Below are 25011 nucleotides of genomic sequence, written 5' to 3' on the forward strand. Positions count from 1 at the left end.
GTAAAAATATAGTACAAAAATAGTATGGAAAATGTGTAATATAGTATAAAATGAGATATAGTAGTACAATATACAGTATAGTACAGAAGTGTGGACTATTACTTGCCAGTTGCTAAAAGGTAAGAAAAAAAATGCTCTACAAGTTGTTTTGATTTCATAAAGTATCTTACGGTGTAACACACAATGCATGACTGATTCCTAAACACTGAGAGAGAACAAGAAAACACTTTAAGCGACTAGCTATCAAATCCTTATAGCATATGACACGTATTATTTGGGGATGAGTGGGGAACCTGAAGACAGAAGGTTTAGCTCTATCTTAATCCCGACAGTCTGACTTGTCATAATCCTCTATCTTGAAGCGTTCACTTAACATGTAGGAATCACTGACAGAAAAACCTTCACTTCTTAAAATTAGCTACCTTTTTTTAAAAATACACTTTTATACTTTTCCTTCATTTTTTTACATATTCCATCATGTCCAAATTATTAGCATTATGCAATTTGATGTTCAATACTTATACCAGGTAGAGTTTGGTTCCATTATATTCAAACAAGGGACGTCTCTTTAAAAAAAATAAAAAGATCTCATATGCCCTCCTAATATTGATAACACTTTCTTGTACCACTTGGTACCCTTTTGCTAAAACAAACCAGAATAATCCACTTTGGTCCTGCTCAGCTCTCTGCGCTGTGTCCTCAGATACCCACAGAAACATGATAAATCTTTATGCTTTCAAACACACTTGTACAACTCTAAACTGATACAGAAACCCTCAAAGGACACTACACTGAGATCACAGGTCACCTTAGGAGAACACCGGATAATATTTTGATCACTACTTTAACTTTCCTTTATCCAAAACATTTTATTACTCACTCAATTACTCACTCACTGTAATATAGTATAAAATGAGATATTTGTAACCTCTCCCTAAAGGCGCCCCAATGAAACGATAATTTAGGGAATGCACATCTCAGAAATGACGTGTTGGTGTATACCTTCCAAAAATGTGTCTAATACTACCATGTTGATAGTAATACTCCTTTTAAACCCTAAGTGGTTAATGACCCCAATGATACACAGGTTAGTAAATACCCCCAAATTACTATTTTTATTTACAATATACCCTGCACAAAAGAATTAAATAAGCAAAATAACAGAATTTTTTTACAAAATAACAGTTCGTGTTTAGTGGCTCTACCAAATTTTGTGGAGTTACTCCTTACCATAACCACAATCAGCAGAAGAAAAAAAACTACTCCAACGCACAAAGAAAATACACCAATATCAGTATTTCTCTTACCCACAGAGACCTCAATTGTAAATGAATCAATTGAATAAAAGCTGAAATTAGCAAATGAAACACTCAATAATAAATGGTCAACACAGTAAATGCAAAAATGAACTAGAGCTGTGTCCATCTTAGCGCTGGGGTGTGCACACGTATTTGTATTATCACTTGTTGGGGCCCAAATGTTGGTGCACATTGGTAGGATGCCGGATGGATTGTACAGGAAACACAGAGCCGGTTTGTCCAACACTCCCGAGTCCATGACGTACGGAAATGAACCGTAGCGTCAGAATCAAGCAACTACTCATGTCTCCTCTCGCTTCTCACACATCAAGTGCGATGATTTGTGCTGAGACTCCGGTCCTCCTAGTCCATGCACATGAGCAGTAGTGTGGAGATTCCAATCCTCTTTGTCGAGGAGTAGCCCGTTCAGTGGTGTAGCATGGAGTTGTAGCTAGCTCTTCAGCTGAATAAGGCTAACTCACTTCACGCTAACAAACAACACATACGGTGGAGAGAAGGCTACTTTCATGATAACAAACCGTTAGACTAGAAAGGAACAGGAAAAAAGTTACAGTTTGGGCCTGTATACTGCGTTTATTAAGTCTAAAAAACTAAGTTCAGGGGAAACTATCTTATTCCTTGTACTGGGAATTTCATTTCTTTATTGCTTTTGTCAACTATTTTATGCTTTCTGTGAATGTGCAGATCACAAATAATTCCCTGACACACAATTTTTGTCATTTTGTTTGTTTCTTGCATAGCCATACTATAGCTGAATCACCCTACATATCACCTCTACAAAGGACTCTTTATCACTCTGCCACATAAACACCAGAGCCAAGCTCTGTAATCCCTCATCTCCTGTATCTGGGATCAGCTCTGTAATCCCTCATCTCCTCTATCTGGGATCAGATCTTATTTATTTACTTAAGATGCCCTCTTGTGTTGATTTGCAATAACACAGTTTCAGTCTACTGTAACATTTATTCCTTTTTGTATGGTTGAGAACTGTTTTGAAAAATGTAACTTTTTTAAATTACATTTTGTTGGCCATTGTAAGATTATGTTCACTAAAACTGAGTCTGCGGGTTGTATCTCAGGGTCTCTTTTAAACCTCACTAGTCATTTGATTTTTGTGTTTGGGGTCAGCCAGAGGAGGATGGGCCCCATCTTTGAGTCTTGGTTCCTCTCAGGGATTCTTCCTCATGCTCTAGGGAGTTTTTCTTTGCTTCCTTGGCTTGCTCACTGGGGGCATGGACTCAGACATGTGTAAAACTGCTTTGTGACAACAGCTGTTGTAAAAAGAGCTGTATAAATACATTTAACTTTACATTTGGCTTTGAAATTGGCTTCAAACATACAAAAACAGTTGCTTTTTATAGATCTACTTTTGAGCATTCTGGCTAATGTGGCAGAAAGCATTCATAATTAATTTTAAAGAAGTCCTCTTCTCATATGTTCAAAGTGGCAGGGTTCATGTGTACTCTGGCAATAAAGACAGATGAGTGAAAATAAAATTGATCATATTGGTTGTGTTTAAGTCAAGTGTTTAAGTATACCAAGTATAATGTGATCTTACATATGAGAGACTTCTGTATCTTACCTGTAAATCTAAGACTTCACTGATAACTCCCAAAACATTATTATGACTATTATATTTCTTCTGTTTTAAACACATTTGTGATATTCCTTACAGTCCTAAAGGCTACTTTGAATATGACAGACACCAGCTGGCCTTTTATATGTGTTTTGCTTTATGTAACTATATATTTTGTGGCTTCCATTTTGATTTTAATTTCTTGTATTTAGCTTTTTTAAAATCAGTTATTTTCAGGGAGGTTTAGATCACTAATCATTCCCTCATATTCAGCAGATCATGATTGTTTCTTACATAACTAAACATCTCACTAAATGTGTAGTGTTTGAGTGAGTGCAGGTAATCCAGGGTCCAGTCCCCTGCTTCCATCTGAGGGTCTTTCACACTTCATTCCCCACCATGTTCCTTATCCTTCATTTTCCTATTGGACCTGTAATATGTCGGGTTTGTTTGACTGGGAGGAGCCTACATTAGCTCTGGCAGTGTTAGCTAGTTCACATACACACTGTGTAGGTTTATGTACAACGACTGTGGGAGCTGGAGGCAGTATGACATATGGTTGATGGGCTGAACACCTTTGAAGGACCTGATGTACCTAGAGGGCTTGTTTTCCATTAAAACGGGGACACACCCAGAGAGAAGGGACGGGACACCATGCTCACAGGAACAAGCACAGAAAAGACACGTCCCCATACAAACCGGTGTAGCCTTTATCTATGGTAACCTGTCACTTTGTATAGGTCAGGATACTTCTTGGTCAAATGCTTTGTTAAGCTGCTGGTTGCTGTTTTGCAGTGGAGAGATTTATAACACCTTTTTCGTAGAGATTTTGTTGTATCCGTTGTCTGGCCGTCTTCATCAGTGATGCAGGCTAAATGTGGCCACACTTGGCTCCTTGAGACCGTCTTTCATTGTTGTTGTAGCCATGCTAGCTAGCTAGCGAGCTTCCCGCCTTCTCGCTGCTCGCGACAGCTGGAGTGTCACCCGTCCGAGTCAAATTAGCACGCGCAATTCGACTCACATGTCCAGAATACTGATTCGGTTCCTCAGGTTATATTCAGCATTGAAAGCATCGAATGTTACAGAGTCGACTCGTTTGCTACATTGTAGTACTGAAAAAGCACCGAACCTTCGATGCCTCCTGCAGCTCTAGTGAGGGGAGTGTGGAGGGGCAAAGTGTGAACTCTGTGGTGAGAGGAGTGAAATAAAATATTGAATAAAATTGAATATTATTGAATAAAGGATAAACTTAATGTGACAAGTGATTAATGCATTTTGAGGGTAATGAAATTTCATATCGTTTCTTTATTGCTGCTCATATTGTTTATACATTGTACATAAAGTTATTTCATCAGTCTCTCTTTGGTCTGGGTCTGTTTGTCTGGTACACGATGTTGTACAATGGTGATAAAACAACATTTTCATTATTAACAGCTGTATTAAAATGTATTTATTAGATTCTGACGTTCATGAGAAAGTACCAACGTAAAGGCTGTTATCGAGAATGCCTCGACGTCTCCCTCTACTGGTCTCTGAGAGACATTGTCATATGAGAACGAAAGTGATAGAAGAGCTCTCGCTTTCAAAACACAGAATACCTGCTTGGATCAAACTTTGCTTAGGTAAGTTTTACATTGTTATGACATAAACATAAATATGGGTAAAAAGCTATAAGATTATACATTGTAGTTGTAAATTAGGCTTTAGTGTTTGTTTTTGTATGAGTATTTTTTCCTGTCATAACTTTAGCTGTCAAAGTTTACTAGTAGCAAATTGATGGCCTTCATTTCCTCATAAAACACGATCTTTTACCTTAAAGACTCCAAAACGCGGGGAGTCCCCCCTCCTGAAGAGACAAACACGGTAGCGTCTAATGAAATTCTAGTCATATTTGTACAGTGTACGTTATTAAATCTATGAACCTGAGAAATCACTGTAAAGTGTTTTACTGTCAGGACTATATCAGGTACTCACTGAACAGCCACATCAATGACGCTACGACGGGGAGGTTAGAGAAACTGGTGAGTCATATCTAGAGAGCCAAAGGGAAGACGAATCAAAATCAGGAAATTTAATTTGGTGCAACAGAGGGTGTTTATACCCAACCTCAATAAGCACTTTACACAGCAGAGAGAAAATTGCAAATTTATAGAACCAAGGTACAGTTACATAGTCTTAGGTTTTAGATATAAAACTAAGGACATGGACATTAGACTGCACTTGTGATAACGGTGAGTAAATGGAACCTTGGTGTATGAAAAGTTAAATGAAAAATGGAATGTAGCATTAATTAAAAATGTAATGTACAATTTATTTGTTTATTGTTCACTATACAAGAAAATGGCAGAGGCCAGTGTTTCAGAAGACCAGTTCAACTGTCCAGTCTGTCTGGATCTCCTGAAGGATCCAGTGACTATTCCCTGTGGACATAGTTTCTGTATGGTGTGTATTAATGACTTTTGGGATGATCAGAGGGGAGTCTACAGCTGCCCTCAGTGCAGAGAGACTTTCACTCCAAGGCCTGTGCTATGCAGAAACTACATGCTGGCTGAAGTGGTGGAGAAACTGAAGAAGACAGGACTCCAAGCTGCTTCTCCTGTTCACTATTATGCTGGACCTGGAGATGTGCAATGTGATTCCTGCACTGAGAGAAAACACAAAGCCATCAAGTCCTGTTTGGTGTGTCTGGCCTCCTTCTGTGAAACTCATATCAGGCCTCACTATCAGTCTCCTGCCTTTAAGAAACACATGCTGGTTAAAGCCTCCTCAAGACTACAAGAGAAGATCTGCTCTCAACATGATAAACTAACTGAGATCTTCTGTCGTACTGATCAAAGCCTTATCTGTTATTTATGTATGATGGATGAACACAAAGGTCATGATACAGTGTCAGCTGCGGCAGAAAGAACTGAAGAACAGGTGAGAACAGGAAATCATGTAGTTCATGATAAATCTGTTTCTTGTGTAGAAATGCTTGCATATGTTCAATAAATGACCCAATGGTTCATTTTGGTTGCTATAGTTGTGGAAAATATTTGGAAATTGCTCATTGAAATTGAGAGTATTGTGGAGAAAGTAGTGGTAAATTCAATTGTCCTTACAAGTACAAGTCAGTCAGTGAACATTAGAGCAGCCAACACCCATCCTGATGCTTTTATACCTTCAGTGTAACACACGACAGTCTCTAATCTCTGTGGAATAAGAGTGAACTTTATCTCCTTACCTGACTTTAATGTTCAACATCACAGCTCATCATTTCCAAACAGCTGAACATACTGTATTCACCCCTAGACTGAGCTACAGGAGGAGCAGAGGAAACACCAGCAGAGGATCCAGGAGAAAGAGAAGAAGGTCCAGGAGCTGAAGCAGGCTGTAGACACTCTTAAGGTGAGTACTGAGCACAGAGCTGCTGGAGCAGCTATTTCAGAGCTCAGTCAGGCCTCTCCTCCAGTCAGCCAGTGAGGAGACCAGTGTTGGATCCTACACATTCACAATGTGCACTGTAAGTCATCCAAGGTCACAGTGAAAGAGTGGATGATAGTTCAGCTTTAAATGGACCTCCATTTTGTCTGTGTGTCTGCTAACAGTGCTCTGCACAGGCAGCAGTGGAGGACAATGAGAGGATCTTTACTGAGCTGATCCGTTCCATTGAGAAAAAGCGCTGTGAGGTAAGAGAGCTGATCAGAGATCAGGAGAAGACTGAACTGAGTCGAGTTCAAGGACTACTGGGTCAACTGGAGCAGGAGATTGCTGATCTTAAGAGGAGAGACACTGAGCTGGAGCAGCTCTCCCACACAGAGGATCACATCCATTTCCTCCAGGTAATAAACTCTGTCTCAGCTACAGAGGAACCTGCTCCTCATCAAGTTTAAATAATGACTCTTCACAAAAGTTTGTTAAAAATGCAATAAAAAATGCTTGAAATTATATAGTGTACTCATTCATTCATTCTTGTCCATGATGATGTTCTCTGCAGAGTTTCCCATCTCTCTGTGTCTCTTCTGGATCTGTGGAATCATACAGCATTTCTATCCATCAACATCCCTCATTTGATGGAGTTAAGAAATCTCTCTCTGATCTGAAGGAGCAAATAGAGACATTCTGCAAAGAGAAATTCAACAAAATCTCTCCACATGGTAGGAGGAACAACACAGCAGAAATAACACAACAGCAAAAACACAACAGCAATAACACAGCGTTTCCAAGCATCAAAATGGTGGAATATGTCTTTGTAATTGTCCCATTATTGCTGAAATAAACTGAAAAGATTTTTGTGATTACAGTTTGATAGCTGAAAAAATTAAAAACATACTTTCAAACATAAATGCCACACACATAGTGAGAAAGTGAGATTGAGAGAGTGAGAGAGTGGACAGATGCACAGAACAGGAAAGATGCAGAAAAGGAAGATGATGGAGAGATTGTAGAGAGAGTGACATGGAGAAAGACAGAAATAAAGGACAAGAGAACGACAGAATCTGAAAGGTGAGGAGACTGAAAGATGCAGAGAGACGAGAAAATCAAGACCAGAGAGCCAGAGAGGGAAACTACTGATATCCAGAGTGAATCAGTCTTGGCCATTTATAAAGAGGAGAAGATGAGTATGGGAGACCTTTGGCTTCTCTGTGTGTGTGTGTGTGTGTGTGTGTGTGTGTGTGTGTGTGTGTGTGTGTGTGTGTGTGTGTGTGTGTGTGTGTGTGTGTGTGTGTGTGTGTGTGTGTGTGTGATACTAAGGTAGTTTACAAACACAGTAAATTATATTGAAAGTACTATTCTGATCATTTTGTTTTAAATTTACTGTCCCCACACCCATGGATGACACACACATTCCTTTTTACAAACACGCACACACACAAACACACACACACACAAATTAACAAAGGTAGAGCACCTGAGTGATGGGGAAGAGAGAGACTGAGAGAAAGAACAGAGAAACAGAGACACAGACAAATAAAGAGAGAGAGAATCTTTAATATAGTGTCTGACCTTTTCCAAAGTCCATTATTAACAGAACATGTAGAGAATGTTTTCTTCATTAAACACATAATCCACATATAATCCCACTGTTAGTCTGATCTGTTTCTGGATGGAGCATTTGGGCCTCATTCATTCATTCATTCTGTTGGAACATTTTGATTCTGTTTCTCCACAGCTGCAGCAGTTCAGATTTTACCATCAGAGCCAAAGACCAGAGAAGATTTCCTGAAATGTAACACACACACACACACACACACACACACAAACAAAAAAACCTACACATTTTGTTGATGCCATTGCTACTCTGGTAACTAACACTGTGTAATCATTAAATATTCAATATAGAAATGTATGAGAACAATAACAAACACAGACAAATTTATTTTTATTTATGTTAATATGCTTTGTGAATTAAACCTAAAATGCACTTTTTTAGATTTCTGGATCCCAACACAGCACATCGTCACCTCATTCTGACTGAGAAGAACAGAGTGGTGACAAATAGTGGGAAAGCCCAGCCATACTCTGATCATCCAGAGAGATTTGATTTCTTGTATCAGGTGTTGTGTAAGGAGAGTGTGTGTGGACGCTGTTACTGGGAGGTTGAGTGGAGCGGTGTGGGATGGGTGTTCATATCACTCTCATATAAAGGTATCAGCAGGAAAGGACGGGGTAATAAGTGTTTTGGACGCAACACTCAGTCCTGGAGTCTGGTATGTTCTTCCTCTCTCTCTTTCTGGCACAGTAACATTGAGACTGAGATATCAGACGCACTGCCCTCCAGAATAGGAGTGTATGTGGATCACAGTGCAGGAACTCTGTCCTTCTACAGAGTCTCTGACACAATGACCCTTCTACACACAGTCCACACCGCATTCACTCAGCCCCTCTATGCCGGGTTTGGGGTCTTTGGAGGTAGTGTGAGATTATGTGATTCAGTTTGAATTTATTGTGGATATTTTATAAATTATGACAAATGTTAATATCTTTTCTATTTCTTTACTCAACACTTTACTTTTAAATTTAGCACATTCTTTATGCCGCTTTGGCGTAAATATCCTTAAAGATGCAGTCTGAGGCATTGCAGAGATGGATAATGAGTAAGAGCATTTTTAATATTGGAGCTACCCAAATTCACATTAGAATGGGATGTAAATGTATTAAACATATAGCAGGTACTTTTCCTAAACTTATTTCTACAAAACTATACATAAAGAAACAATAAATAATAGAATCAGCTTCTTACTATTATAATTATTGGTGCAAATTGAGAAATACATTTCCTCTTTTTTGGCAAGAAATAGAATGCAATACACATTCATTTTTAGCACATTTCATTATGATTTAGATTTAATTTTAAATGGAGAAAATTGCCATCGATCTACACGCGATAATCCACAACAGAGACAACACATCATTTATATATTTATATTTATAAACTGTGATACAAATGACAGATTTCAGTTTAGATTTTTAATAAATTTGCAAGAAATTCTAAAAAACATTTTGACTTTGTCATTATAGGTTATTGAGTGTAGTGTGATGAGGAATTTTATCCATTTAAAATCATCATCTTCATTTTTAATTTTGTGTTGGCGTTACACTAAGTGCGTGTGGGTGTCACGGTACAGCCCCTCCTCCCAAAAGTCTGCGTGTGTGTGTGTGTGTGTGTGTGTGTGTGTGTGTGTGTGTGTTCATTTGTCTATATGGCCACACCCTCCCTGTGTTTCACACCTGCTCCTTGTTGCATCTCGTGTGTGTGTGTGTGTGTGTGTGTGTGTGTGTGTATATAAATCTCGTGCTTAAGTGTGAATGTTGTTGATGTTTAACACCGATGGACTGCGAGCTACGTTGTCTTGGTTGTGTATTAATAAACGTATGTTTCTATGTGATGCAACTCGTCCCTGCATCCTGCTCTGCCTCCTCAATGTGACAGTGAGCACAGGGGTGGTAAAAAAGAATTAGAGTAAAGATGAATTTCAAAAGTGTAATTCTCATAAAATCTACTGACAAAAACAACGATAATAAGCACAATAAGAAAATAAAACAGTAAAGCCTGGAATGACAATTAAAAAAATTAAAATAGTTAATGAAACAAAAAATAAAAAGGATTAAGATAATTAACTAAAAATTACAATCAGAGATAAAATAAATAAAAAGATTTTGAAACTTCTTCGAGAAAAATAAAGCCTATAACAATATACATAAATTAAACAGAGTTCTGAATGCTTTCTGAAACCACTGTATATATTTGAGTAGTGACACTACATTTGTTGTGCTATTAAATGAAACAATAAGGTTAAAGTGCAGAATGTAAATTTTAATTTGATGGTATGTGCATGTACAACAGATGGACTTATAGCTCATAGTACTTCCATTTTAGATAGCCAAAAGTAATTGGACAACTGTCTGCTTATTTGGGTCACTGCGATGTTGTGGTGATTGTGAGGCATGCATCGTCATCTCCATATTATAACTCCTAAATGTAAAAAATACTACACTTGTTTCTCCAAATACTAAAAACAAGACCAGTTTATACATCTGTTCTTTAGAGATGAATAATAGTGTCGCAGTTTGAGTAAATCATGTCATTGTTGCAATTTTGTGTACCTAAACATGCAAATTTCCTTTTAAGTTGTTCAAATTTTGAACTTTGAAGAACTTCAGAGACTAAAACTCTCTCCAATCTTATCCCCATTCTGGTTAGAGTTGGAAATGATCCTTCATTCCATTAATTTTATCCTTCATTCCTTTAACTTTATCCTGCATTCCATTAATTTTATCCTTCATTCCTTTAACTTTATCCTTCATTCCTTTAACTTTCCTCCTCTCCATGTTGTGCTGCCTCTTGTGGTGATAATGTACTTTAATCATAAACACATTTCAGCATTTATTAGAGTTGTCATTTGGGAAAAATATGGCTTATAGAATGCTTCTGCTGTTGGTGCTGTTTATTTAGTTGCTATTCTGAAGGTTTAGAGTTTAAATTTATTTTATTTCATTTTACACATTTGTCTTTCAGTTTTAAGTCTGTGTTCAGTAAATGTGAGGGTTTCTATCTGAGAGTCTTTCACTCTTCATTCCCCAATCACTTCTCCCTATACTGAAGACTGGAACATCCTTTACACTGATACATCAGTCTGATTACATTCCAGTCTGATTAAAATCTGTCAGTAACAGTAATTTCACTAACAGTAATTTCATAAAATAGTTGTGTATTGTACCTTCCACATCATATTAGTCGCAGGCTAAGATTAATGTGAGTGCAGTGAGTTTGAATGATTCATGCTTTTCTTGCCATATCAGGTCATTATTGACATCTGGGGACTGTGGAAAGTGTTAGAAATAAATAAATGGGTGAGTAAAATGAGCTTCATTAGTGCAGGGTGGGCGGAAGTGTGTGCTCGTTAATATTAATGCTGGGTGGGTGGAAACTGTGCTCATTAATATTAATATAGGGAAGAGGCTGTGACCTCATTAATATTTATGCATGGCAGGAGCAAGCTGTGCGAGCATTAATATTAATGCAGGCAGGCGGGAGGAAGCTGTGTGTCTGCTCTCCACAACCCGAGCTGCTGAATGGGGGTTTAAGATTCTCTCTGTATGTGGTGCAGAGCAACATCTGTAGACTTCTTCTGTCTGTGACTGTCTTCACTAACTCACCATCTTCTACTCATCATGCTCTACACTTACTGGCATGAAGGTTCAGTACTGAACAGGGTAAATGCGTCTGTAGGTGAGACCAAGGACCAGTGAGGAACCCCCTAAACACACAGTTATGGAGGGATTGGTTTTCATTTTGAATTACACTTCAAAAACACTTTACACATTTATATTTCATAGGTGTTCATAGAGTCTGTGATCTTGTAATCATCTTATCTCTCAGACACAGTTATGTGATATCATACTTCCCATCAGATCTCTCCCTACACTCTAACAGCTACATCCTTCTCCTTTAATGTCTAACACTATTCTTGGCATTTGTTAGGACCCTCCTCTTTCTGCTGATGACACTCTCACACACACAGAACCAGGAAGCCCCTCCTACTCTGTTCACAGAAAATGAAACTAAACTCAGAGTGCTGCTCTCTCAGTGTAAGACTGCAGGAAAATGGCAGAGGCCAGAGTTTCAGAAGATCAGGACCAGTTCAGCTGTCCAGTCTGTCTGGATCTACTGAAGGATCTAGTGACTATTCCCTGTGGAAACAGTTTCTGCATGGTGTGTATTAATGACTGCTGGGATCAGGATGTTCAGGATGTATGTTCAGGACCTTTGAACACAAAGGTCATGAGTGTCAGCTGTAGCAGAAAGAACCACAAAACAGGCGAAAATATGAAATATTTTGGAACCAGTTCATACTAATTCCAATCAATAGGTAGAATTACTTGCATTGGTTTGGTACATGATTTAAGTTTTTATTTCTGTTGCTAAATTGATAAATTTGAAATGGCTTATTAAAAGTGAACATTTGTGGGTAAGGTAGGAGTGAATAAAATTGTTCTTACTAGGCTTTAGTAATAAACAGGACAAATCGGTAAGTGAACATTACAGCAGCTAACACCCATCTTGATGCTTTTATACTTTCAGTGTAACATGACAGTTTCTAATCTGAAACTGTGTAATCATCAAATTTTCAATATGAAAATGTATGAAAACAGAAACAAACACATATAAGTTTGTTTTTATTGAAATTAATATATTTTGTGAATTAAACCTAAAATGCTCTTTTTTAGATTTCTGTCAGCTGACTCTGGATCCCAACACAGCACACCGTCGCCTCATTCTGACTGAGAACAACAGAGTGGTGACAAACAGTGTGAGAGTCCAGCCATACTCTGATCATCCAGAGAGATTTGACTACTGGACTCAGGCGTTGTGTAAGGAGAGTGTGTGTAGACGCTGTTACTGGGAGTTTGAGTGGAGCAGTGGGGGATGGGTGTTCATATCAGTCTCATATAAAGATATCAGCAGGAAAGGACGGGGTAATGAGTGTGTGTTTGGACACAACAGTCAGTCCTGGAGTCTGTGGTGTTCTTCTACTCTCTCTTTCTGGCACAACAACCTTGAGACTGAGATCTCAGTCCCACCGTCCTCCAGAATAGGAGTGTATGTGGATCACGGTGCAGGAACTCTGCCCTTCTACAGAGTCTCTGACACAATGACCCTCCTACACACAGTCCACACCACATTCACTCAGCCCCTCTATGCTGGATTTGGCATCACTCTTGGATCTACTGTGAGGTTATGTGATCCAAAATAATGTGTTATTTCACTTCATTAAGTTGATTTAATTAGGAGTCAGATCAGTTTTAGTGAGTATCTGCACACATTAGTCTTTCAGCTGCACCTGTTTCCATCACTGATCACAGGAGTTCAGGGAAGAGGAGAATAAACACAGACACAATCCCTCTACACACTTTACAAATGTTCACATGAGTAGATGGAACATTCATGCACACTGACATGCTGGAGGCAAATAAAAATGAAATCATTAGAATAGGGCGTGTCAAAAGAGGAGCTGTAAGTAGAAAGTGATTTTATATATAAAACTTCACTGATTACACCACTGTTTACACCACACTCTTAATTTAAACATTATTATATTTTAACTAAGAAATTTTTGAATTACCAAACAATCCTAAATACTACTTTTATATGCACAGATGAGGAAGGACCTCTGTCTGAACTGCCCTGCTTCTCTGGAAATCTTGAATGCCTCTCTCTCTCTCTCTCTCTCTCTCTCTCTCTCTCTCTCTCTCTCTCTCTCTCTCTCTTCTCTCTCTCTCTCTCTCTCTCTCTCTCTCTCTCTCTCTCTTTCTCTTATAGCTGCACTATAACTGAATCACCCTACATATCACTTCTACAAAGGGCACTTTATCACTCTACTACATAAACACCAGAGCCAAGCTCTGTAATCCCTCATCTCCTGTATATGGGATCACCTGTATTAGACTGATACACCTCAGTTACTGTCTACACACTGTCAATATGTAATACAAAAATTTAATTGAAGTATGATAATAAAGACTTACAATAAAGACTTACTCTTATTTACTTACTTAAGATGCCCTCTTTTGTTGATTTGGATTAACAAAGTTTCAGTCTATTATAACATTAATTCTTTTTTTGTGTGAATGGGCTCCGTTTTGAGAATCAAAATCTTATTACATTTTGTTTGCAGTTTTAAGGTTATGTTCACTGAAACTGATTCTGAGGGTTTGTATCTGAGGGTCTCTCTTTTATACCTGACAAGTCATTTAATTTTTGTGTTTGGGGTCGGTCAGAGGAGGATGGGCCCCTCTTTTGAGACTTTTGAGACTTGAGAGTTCCTTTAAAAGTTTCCTCGTCATTCTCTAGGGAGTTTTTCCTTGTTTCTTTGGCTTGCTCACTGGGGGCTTGGCCTTGGAAAATCTGCTTTATGACAACAGCTGTTGTTTAAAAAAAAGAGCTGTAAAAATGTGTAAGACATCCCTGATGACTACAATACATTAGTATGACTACTATAATTTTCTGATTTTAATTAACACATTGTGAAATTCCTTATAATCCTAAATCCTACTTTTAAAATGACAGCCACCTGCTGGCCTTTTGGATGTGTTTTGCTTTATGTAAATATATATTACGTTTGTGACTTGGATGATTTTAGTTTATTATATCCTACTTTTTAAAAATCAATTGATATTTTCAGTGAATTTTTAGATCACTAATCATTCCCTCATATACAGCAGATCATGTTGGTTTCTTACATAACTAAACCTCTCACTAAATGTGTAGTGTTTGAGACAGTGCAGGTAAACCAGGGTCCAGTCCCCTGTTTCCATCTGAGGGTCTTTCACACTTTATTCCCCACTCGCTTTTCCAAATTCTTTAAAAATTACATTCCTCCCTGATTAAAATTGATCAATTGTAATTTCAGAGAAATCAGAAATTTTCTGTACATAAACTTAATTTATTGTTTGTTCCCTTGAGTTGTCCAAATACATTTTGAAGAATTTCGGACACTGAAATCACTCCACCCAGATGCTCCTCCCCAAAGAGGAGGAGCCCCAGATAAAGAGGGAGGGCCAGAGTAACCAAACTCCAGCTCTACCTGGAGACACTGAGAGGAGGAGAGACCACACCCACACACAGGACCAGGACAGTTTAACCAGAGCCATACACCAATAGACACAGTGATCAGAACTACTGTATCTGGGATCAACTGGATTAGAATAATCAACCCAGAGCTGGTTTATGAGGAGTCCTGACACTTCACATGCCTCCTGTTAAATCACAATTTGACTGCAGAACACCAGAGGGCACCAGTGAGTCCAAGATGAATGGAGGTGAATGGAGCTAAAGGGCTAAAAATGAAAAATAAGTGTCTCACCACTTGGCCAAGATCTTCCTTTAAATTTATAAAGCATAAGTATGTATTACACAGAAATAATGAGGAAAATGTACCTGTATATTTCATTTTTTTCTACAGAAGAGGACTTTGGGCAGTAGGACGCTAGTATTTGTGCTACAGAGTGCTGTTGAACTGCTAGAGTAGCTGAATTACTTGGGTCCTACTGAACAAAACACAGACTTGTGTGGTGGTTTGTCTAGTTTCAGTCAGGGTGGAGCCAAGCCTGGAAACGGTATTACTATAGCATAAACTGGGATTTTGTGAATATTTATTTTAGAAAAATATTTTTAAATTGCTTGTTTTCATGAAGAAAAAAACAAATAACTGATGTTCCTCATAACTGTGAGGTACTTTATTATAATGTTCCTTATCTTTTCCTATTGGACCTGTAATATGTGGAGGGACAGGCTCACAGAGGGTACCGTGGCCTGGCTGGTGGGGGCTCGCTGATGGTGCGTCTGCTCCTGGTTCTCGATTCTCTCTTCTCCAACTTAGGTTTAGACCAAGTGAAGAACACAGCAGAACAGGTATTTAAAATATAAAGAATAATCTTTATTACAAACAATCCTTGCAAGGAGCAGTGCAGTCTCTGAACATTTTCATTGTTTGTTTATCTTAAATACCCAAAAGGTTTAACAGAGTGGGAGTCTTATTGCTGTGTCTGATTGGCTTGAACTCTCTCTTGCTCACCATTCCTCCCTATTGGCTGATCTCATTAGTCTTGTCCCCTCTTACTACCCTGTCTAGGCTGTGAGGCCGTAACATAGGGGTTTGAGTGTTACAGCAGTAGAAATGAGTAATGGAATGAATAACTAGTCAAAGTTGATAGCAAAGATCTAATGTATTTACAAGTTTTGGTGTTTAAAGACAAGAAACTGGTTCAATCCTGTCAAGAGTGACCAAGGCCAACACAACAAACAAAACGACACTAAAAGGCGATTAACTAAGGTAACAAAAATAAACATACAATGACTACACTGTTAGAAATGAAGATAAACCCACACCCAAACAAAATGGCAGCCACTCCCCATCACCAGTGTGTAACTATATACGGGACAATAATAGTATATATATATATATATATATATATATATAATAAAAGCAATTATCCAGCAATCAAACAAACAAGGGGCAAAGTCATACACACAAAGCAAAACAAACAAGATCAAACGCAGCAACACTATCAACAACAATCACTTCTCCAACAAATCCTAATCCAAGCATTTTGTCTCTTCCTCTTCCTTCTATATGGTGCTCTGCTCACCAGAAAACCTGGTGTGGATCAGGATGGGGAATTCCAGAGAGGCAGAGGCAAAACCTGGAACACAAGAAAGCGACACCAGGCAGACATAACATACCTCTATATGACCACTAGATGTCACCCTGTACCTGCTTGTATCTACATCGGGTTTACCTGACTCCCTCACCTTGAAGAATCTGTAACTATCTCAGGGGAGCCAGTAGAGAGGTTTCTGTAGGTGCATGTGCCTGTGGTATCTGTGTGTGGTTGTGGTCCCTTGTCCTCTCAGTGTGTGCAGGTACAGCTGGAGTTTGGGGGTGTTAACCTGACCCTGAACAACTTTTCTCAAAGAGGGTAGAAATGAATATGTTTTCTGATTATACTCTAACGCTCAAACACATTTCTTGATCATTCCACAAAATAATATGATATATAAAATAATATATTCTGATTTACCCATAGATTACCCATTCAGTCTGGTCAATTGAACCTGAAGGACAGGCTGAGAGTGGAGGGTCTGGAGTGTGAACTCTGTGGTGAAAGGAGTGTGGAGGGTCTGGAGTGTGAACTCTGTGGTGAAAGGAGTGTGGAGGGTGTGTAGTGTGAACTCTGTGGTGAGAGGAGTGATAAGAGTGTGTGGTGTGAACTCTGGTGAGAGGATGTGTGGAAGGTTTGTGGAGCTCTCCTGATGAACACATATTCAGGTGGACAGTTTAATGATCATTTTCTAGATATTAACAATATATTACTCAGCCTTAATACATTGCATTTACATTTACAGCATTTAGCTGATACATATTTGTTACCCTTATAAATAAAATAAATACAACATATAAAAACATTTTAGTAAAAATAAATAAAAAGAATTGAATCTACATTGTATGTCATTATTTAATAAAATATTGAACAATATAGAATATTGAATAAAATAACAAAAACTGTTATTTTATTAAACTGTTATTTATTTTTAAAATATGTCAAGTGACTAGTAACTTTTGATGGTACTGAAATTTATTGTCATTTCTAAATTGCACATATGTTCAGTCCTACTTTACACCTCGACCTAGTTCTACTGTATACGTGTGCATTTATGTTCTTTCATTTAGACAGATTGTACATGTGTTTTTAATTTATAAAGTTAATTCATTAGTCCCCCTCAGTCCCTCTGTTCTGGCCTTCGAAATGGTGGTGTACTCAGTAACAAAATCGGCATAAACGTAAAACATTTTCATTAGTAACAGCTGTAATGTAATGAAATTCGTAAATTAAGATGTTCATGTAAACGTCCCAGAGTAAAGGCTGTTATCCAGAGTGCCTCGATGTCTCCCTCTACTGGTCACTGAGAGACATTGTCACATGAGAACGAAAGTGATAGACGAGCTCTCGCTCTCTTAGCACACAGAATACCTGCTTGCTCTCGGACTTTGCTTAGGTGTAACGGAGTTACAATAGACAAAAAGAATACATCTGCCTAGGTGAATTCATACAATATTGTTTGTAGAAATGAATGTTGTTTATTGTTTAGTATGTACGTGGGTTAATGTTAGTATGTATTGTTTAGTATGTACGTGGGTTAATGTTATATTTGGAGAAGCATATACGTTAGTGTAACATATTAAACTACAATTCCCTGTTCACACCTGCAGCTGCACCTGAACTTAAGTGTTTTGTTGCCTTTGAACCCTCGCGCGATCTTTACCTCAGTACCGCTGGGTTCTCTACTGAAGGTAAGTCGAGAAGGAGAGAGCTCCGGTATTTATTTGGTACTTATTAGGAATATATACAATATACACTAATACATATTGTGAGTAAGAGTTGCAATATTGTTCACTTACATAATCGTGTTATTAGTGAGTGTTAATATTTTACTTATTTAGCGTTTTATTCTTTGACGCAAATAAGAGTGCTACTTCTCTCTCTATCTCTCTCTCACACACGCACACAAAGTGTCTCTAATTTATCAGTTATGTTGTGTGGGGAAATGAGTCAGAATACATGAAAACATATTTCTTTCCTTATTTAGAGTTTTTCTGAACAGTTGCATAAGTAACCTAAAAAGTGAACTGTTCAGGTAAGAGCTGATAATAAAGACCATTGAATAAGATGGTATTTAGAGTGCTGAGTTTTAAGTCTGGACCACAAGCGTGCGCACACACACACACACACACACGCACACGCACGTCATGTGCAGTACAGAGTCTTCCTATTCTGTTCAACAGGAGAACTGCTAGTTAGACATGCGTAGAAATGAAACACATAAAAACTACATAAAAACTTAAACATTTAAAAACTATTCTGAGGTTTCTGGCCATCATGTCCTGTCAAAGGGGCCATCAGGGCATTTGTGTGATAATATAATGAGAGATTGTGTCTGACTTAATCTGTTCAGTCTGCTGCAGGAGTCAATCAGGAATTATGAAAGTAACCGTTTGGGCTTAAAAATGTGTTTGTCTATTTGTTTACTTTTTGTAGGTTGGTGAAGTCCAGCTGGTTCTGTCTGAGGGCTTCGTTCTGAACATCATCCATCCAGACTGAGTCATGGCAGCAAAGGGGATCCAGAGAGCAGCAGATGACAGTGATCACAGCATTGAAGGAGGACGTCCAAACCTCTCCGCTGAGGAGATGTTAGTAGAACTGATGATTCATATCTAGACATCCACTGATCAAGGGGGAGATTAGAATCAAAGCAGGAAAATTCATTTTGAAATTCTGGAAAATGGCTGATGATTTACAGAACATCTTAATATGAAATTAAATATTAAACAGTACTACAGGGGGTGTTTATATCCAACTTCAATAACCACTTTAAACAACCGAAAAAATGCAAATTAATATAACAATATATACAGATTATTTTTAGGTTTTAGATATTTAAAAGAAGGAAAAAGATGTTAGACTGCATTTGTGATGATGCTGAATAAATGGCACCTTGCAGTATGAAAAATTCAATTAAAATGAAATGTACCATTTTTTGTTTATGCATAATTCTGCCAGACAATCCTGGGTTACAAATTGAGCTTCTTCAGATTGACACTTGAGCTACAAGCCCAATGCAGATAAATAATTGATTATTCAGTGTGGATCTGTGTTCTAATGGAAGAACAGTAAAAGAGTGTTATAGCAGGAGGGTGTTAGAACATGCTGGGTATTAAAGCAGGAGTCTCACAGCTGTTTTAAACACACGTGTCTGGTGTCTTTTGACTGTCCATCAGTGTCCTCAGCACAGCCTTCACACACAGCTGCATGCAGTTTGTACAAGTGCAAACTGCTGGTATAAACTTCCCTTAGAAAACTACATTACCCACAAACCTCCAGTGCAAAAGTAAAGAAGGAATGATATTGTTCTCTGTGCAGGAAAATGGCAGAGGTCAGAGTTTCAGAAGATCAGGACCAGTTCAGCTGTCTAGTCTGTCTGGATCTACTGAAGGATCCAGTGGCTATTCCCTGTGGACACAGTTTCTGTATGGTGTGTATTAATGACTTCTGGGATCAGCATGATCAGAGGGGAATCTACAGCTGCCCTCAGTGCAGAGAGACTTTCACTCCAAGACCTGTTCTACGCAGAAACTACATGCTGGCTGAAGTGGTGGAGAAAATGAAGAAGACAGAACTCCAAGCTGCTTCTCCTGTTCATTGTTATGCTGGACCTGGAGATGTGCAGTGTGATTCCTGCACTGGGAGAAAACACAAAGCCATCAAGTCCTGTTTGGTGTGTCTGGCCTCCTTCTGTGAAACTCATATCAGACCTCACTATCAGTCTCCTGCCTTTAAGAAACACACACTGGTTAAAGCTTCCTCAAGACTACAAGAGAAGATCTGCTCTCAACATGATAAAGTGACTGAGATCTTCTGTCATACTGATCAAAGTTTCATTTGTAATTTGTGTTCGATGTATGAACACAAAGGTCATGATACAGTGTCAGCTGCAGCAGAAAGAAATAAAAAACAGGTGAGATCAGGAAATCTTGTAGAACCAGTTCATGATAATTCTGTTTCTTGGGTACAATTTCTTGCATTTGTTCATTAACGGACCTAATTGTTCATTTCAGTTGCTATATTTATTGAACTTACTTGGAAATTACATGTGTGCAAGCTAGTGGTGAATTAAATTGTCCTTACAAGGCTTTAGTAATAAACAATACAGATCAGTCAGTAAACAGTAGCACAGCCAACACCCATCTTGATGCTTTTATACCTTCAGTGTAACACATGACAGTCTCTAATCTTTGTGGAATAAGAGTGAACTTTATTTCCTTAGCTGACATTAATGTTTAACCTCACAGCTCATCATTTAGAAACAGCTGAACATATTTTATTCACCCCCAGACTGAGCTGCAGGAGGAGCAGAGGAAACACCAGCAGAGAATCCAGGAGAAAGAGAAGAAGGTCCAGGAGCTGAAGCAGGCTGTGGATACTCTTAAGGTGAGTACTGAGCAGAGAGCTGCTGGAGCAGCTATTTCAGAGCTCAATCAGGCCTCTCCTCCAGTCAGCGAGTGAGGCGATCTGTGTTGGGACACTTTGGGATCCTACACAAGGACAATGTGCACTGTAAGTCATCCAGGGTCACAGTGAAAGAGTGGATGATAGTTCAGCTTTAAATGGACCTCCATCTTGTCTGTGTGTCTGCTAACAGTGCTCAGCACAGGCAGCAGTGGAGGACAGTGAGAGGATCTTTACTGAGCTGATCCGTTCCATTGAGAAAAAGCGCTGTGAGGTAAGAGAGCTGATCAGAGATCAGGAGAAGACTGAACTGAGTCAAGTTCAAGGACTACTGGATCAACTGGAGCAGGAGATTGCTGATCTTAAGAGGAGAGACACTGAGCTGGAGCAGCTCTCCCACACAGAGGATCCCATCCATTTCCTCCAGGTAGAAAACTCTGTCTCAGCTACAGAGGAACTTGCTCCTCATTAAGTTTCTATAATGACTCTTCACAAATGTTTGTTAAGGCAACAATAAATAAAACATTAGAAAATATATACTGTACTCTAATTCACATTCAATCTTTCCATAATGATGTTCTCTGTAGAGTTTCCCGTCCCTCTGTGTCTCTTCTGGATCTGTGGACTCATACAGCATCTCTGTCCATCAACCTGCCTCATTTGATGGAGTGAAGAAATCTCTCTCTGATCTGAGGAACCGAATAGAGACATTCTGCAGAGAGGAAATGAACAGTGTGTCTCCACATGGTAAGAGCAATAACACAGCAAAAATAACACAACAGCAACATCACAGTGTTTCCAAACATCAAAATGGTGGAATATGCCTTTGTAATTGTCCCATTACTGCTGACCTAAACTGGAAAGATCATCACTGCAGTTAAACTTTTGAGCATACTTTTGTGATTTATAGTTTGAAAGCAGAATAAAAAATTAAAAAACACTTTCCATCACATAAAGGCCACACACATACAGAGAGAGAGAGAGAGAGAGTGAGAGAGAGAGAGTGAGAGAGAGAGAGAGAGAGTGAGAGAGTGAGAGAGAGAGAGAGAGAGAGAGAGAGAGAGAGTGAGAGAGTGAGAGAGAGTGAGAGAGTGAGAGAGAGAGAGAGTGAGAGAGAGAGAGAGAGAGAGAGAGAGAGAGTGAGAGTGAGAGAGAGAGAGAGAGAGTGAGAGAGAGAGAGAGAGAGAGAGAGAGAGAGAGTGAGAGAGAGAGAGAACAGATACACAGACAGAAAAAGTTGCAGAAAAGGAAGATGATGGAGAGATTGTAGAGAGAGTGACATGGAGAACGACAGAAATAAAGGACAAGAGAACGACAGAATCTGAAAGGTGAGGAGACTGAAAGATGCAGAGAGACGAGAAAATCAAGACCAGAGAGCCAGAGAGGGAAACTACTGATATCCAGAGTGAATCAGTCTTGGCCATTTATAAAGAGGAGAAGATGAGTATTGGTGTCATTTGCGGGGGGGGTGCGCACTATTTGTTGCATAATCAATGGGCAGTTTATTATTTTCATGATTGGCCTAAGATTATACAGTTCTGTTCATTTTCTGTTTTAGATTTACTGTCCCCAAACCCATGGATGACATTCCTTTTTACACACACACACACACACACACACACACACACACACTCTAACATGGGTAGAGTAAGTGAGAGACAGCAGAAGAGAGAGACTCAGAGAAAGAACAGAGAAACAGAGACACAGACAAATAGAGAGAGAGAATCTTTAATATAATGTCTGACCTTTTCCAAAGTCCATTATTAACAGAACATGTAGAGAATGTTTTCTTCATTAAACACATAATCCACATATAATCCCACTGTTAGTCTGATCTGTTTCTGGATGGAGCATTTGGGCCTCATTCATTCATTCATTCATTCTGTTGGACATTTTGATTCTGTTTCTCCACAGCTGCAGCAGTTCAGATTTTACCATCAGAGCCGAAGACCAGAGAAGATTTCCTGAAATGTAACACACACACACACAGACAAAAACACATTTTGCTGATTTCAGTATGAACCTGCCATTGCCACCATGGTAACTAACACTGTGCTATCATTAAATATTCAATTTGGAAATGTATAAGAACAGTAACAAACACAAATAAGTTTGTTTTTATTTAATTTAATATATTTTGTGAATTAAACCTAAAATGCACTTTTTTAGATTTCTGTCAGCTGACTCTGGATCCCAACACAGCACATCGTTTCCTCATTCTGTCTGAGAAGAACAGAGTGGTGACAAACAACTGGACAGACCAGCCATACGCTGAACATCCAGAGAGGTTTCATTTCTTGTATCAGGTGTTGTGTAAGGAGAGTGTGTGTAGACGCTGTTACTGGGAGGTTGAGTGGAGCAGTGGGGGATGGGTGTACATATCAGTCTCATATAAAGATATCAGCAGGAAAGGACGGGGTATTGAGTGTGGGTTTGGACTCAACACTCAGTCCTGGAGTCTGGCGTGTTCTTCTACTCTCACTTTCTGGCATAACAACATTAGGACTGAGATCTCAGACCCACCGTCCTCCAGAATAGGAGTGTATGTGGATCACAGTGCAGGAACTCTGTCCTTCTACAAAGTTTCTGACACAATGACCCTCCTACACACAATCCACACCACATTCACTCAGCCCCTCTATGCTGGGTTCTGGGTCGATGGAGGGTCAACTGTGAGGTTATGTGATCCAAAATAATTTGGTATTTTACTTTATTAAGTTGATTTAATTAGCAGTCAGATCAATTTTAGTGAGTATCTGCACACATTAGTCTTTCAGCTGCACCTGTTTTCATCACTGATCACAGGAGTTCAGGGAAGAGGAAAATAAACACAGACACAATCCCTCTACACACTTTACAAATGTTCACATGAGTAGATGTAACATTCATGCACACTGACATGCTGGAGGCAAATAAAAATGAAGTCATTAGAATAGAGCGTGTTAAAAGAGGAGTAGTAAGTAGAAAGTGATTTTATATTTAAAACTTTACTGATTACACTACTGTTTACACCAAACTCCTAATTTAAACATTATCATATTTTTCTATCTTAATTAAGCCATTTTTGAATTACCTTTCTCTCTCTCTCGCTCTCTCTCTCTCTCTCTCTCTCTCTCTCTCTCTCTCTCTCTCTCTCTCTCTCTATATATATATATATATATATATATATATATATATATATATATATATATATATATATATATATATATAATTTAATTAGGTAATTGCTTTATTGCTTTTGTCAATTATTTTATATTTTCTGTGAATTTGTAGATCACAAATCATTCCCTGACACACAACTTTTGTTATTTTGTTTCATTTCTTGCATAGCTGCACTATAACTGAGTCACCCTATATATCACCTCTACAAAGGGCTCTTTATCACTCTGCCACATAAACACCAGAGCCAAACTGTAATCCCTCATCTCCTGTATCTGGGATCAGATCTGTAATCCCTGGTCTCCTGTATCTGGGATCAGATCTGTAATCCCTCGTCTCCTGTATCTGGAATCAGATCTGTAATTCCTCATCTCCTGTATCTGGGATCACCTGGATTACGCTGTTACAGCTCAGTCACTGACTACACACTGTCATCTTCTACATATCTCTCATGTTTTATGCATACCCTCTTACATCACACAATTAGTGTAATTGAAACTCTTCATTTTATTATCCTTTCTAATTACAATATGCAATGTGGTAAATGCACTTTTAAATTCTGCATAATTTTATTAGACTGTAACATCACTTTACTTGTGCTGCTCATGCTGCACAGCTTCTAATTCTGTGCACTTTAAAATGTATACTGTAATTTATCATTTATACTGTAATTTATCATTTATACTGTAGTTTTACTCTTTACTGTCTATATATAGACAGCTGCCTTGGGGAGCTTGTCGTACAAAATTTCATTGAAGTATAATAACAATAAAGACTTACATTAAAGACTTACATTAAAGACTTACACTTGTTTACTTAAACTGCCCTCTTGTGTTGATTTGCAATAATGCAGTTTCAGTCTACTGTAACATTTATTCTTTTTTGCATGGATAAATGCTGTTATGAGAA

General features: G+C 38.5%; 3 protein-coding genes across 5 annotated transcripts; all 3 read left to right on the top strand.

Annotated features, from left to right (window-relative positions):
• Nucleotides 1–4460: 4460 nt before the first annotated feature.
• On the top strand, nucleotides 4461–8447 carry LOC113568411 (E3 ubiquitin/ISG15 ligase TRIM25-like). The gene is made up of 7 exons (XM_035529027.2): nucleotides 4461–4517; nucleotides 5233–5814; nucleotides 6187–6282; nucleotides 6483–6716; nucleotides 6872–7031; nucleotides 8048–8104; nucleotides 8309–8447. Exons 2-7 carry the CDS (start codon nucleotides 5236–5238, stop codon nucleotides 8347–8349), a joined length of 1167 nt encoding a protein of 388 aa, XP_035384920.1. The 5' UTR covers nucleotides 4461–4517; nucleotides 5233–5235; the 3' UTR covers nucleotides 8350–8447.
• Nucleotides 8146–11190, top strand: LOC118241817 (tripartite motif-containing protein 16-like). Its single transcript, XM_035529051.2, has one exon. The coding sequence runs from the start codon at nucleotides 8295–8297 to the stop codon at nucleotides 8814–8816; it is 522 nt and encodes a 173-aa protein (XP_035384944.1). The 5' UTR covers nucleotides 8146–8294; the 3' UTR covers nucleotides 8817–11190.
• Nucleotides 11191–15591: 4401 nt separating this feature from the next.
• On the top strand, nucleotides 15592–24060 carry LOC113568493 (tripartite motif-containing protein 16-like). Of its 3 annotated transcripts, XM_081695364.1 has the most exons (9): nucleotides 17889–17978; nucleotides 18150–18230; nucleotides 18976–19127; nucleotides 19858–20452; nucleotides 20830–20925; nucleotides 21137–21370; nucleotides 21531–21690; nucleotides 22858–22914; nucleotides 23113–24060. In XM_081695364.1, exons 3-9 carry the CDS (start codon nucleotides 19042–19044, stop codon nucleotides 23637–23639), a joined length of 1755 nt encoding a protein of 584 aa, XP_081551490.1. In that variant the 5' UTR covers nucleotides 17889–17978; nucleotides 18150–18230; nucleotides 18976–19041; the 3' UTR covers nucleotides 23640–24060. The 3 variants fall into 3 exon arrangements, with proteins under 3 accessions (XP_081551492.1, XP_081551490.1, XP_081551491.1); XM_081695366.1 differs by lacking the exons at nucleotides 17889–17978; nucleotides 18150–18230 and adding an exon at nucleotides 15592–15610; XM_081695365.1 differs by lacking the exon at nucleotides 18150–18230.
• The last annotated feature ends 951 nt before the right edge of the window (nucleotides 24061–25011 follow it).

Source organism: Electrophorus electricus, chromosome 2, assembly GCF_041902795.1.
Source record: "Electrophorus electricus isolate QZ-2024a chromosome 2, ASM4190279v1, whole genome shotgun sequence".
NCBI lineage: Eukaryota > Metazoa > Chordata > Actinopteri > Gymnotiformes > Gymnotidae > Electrophorus > Electrophorus electricus.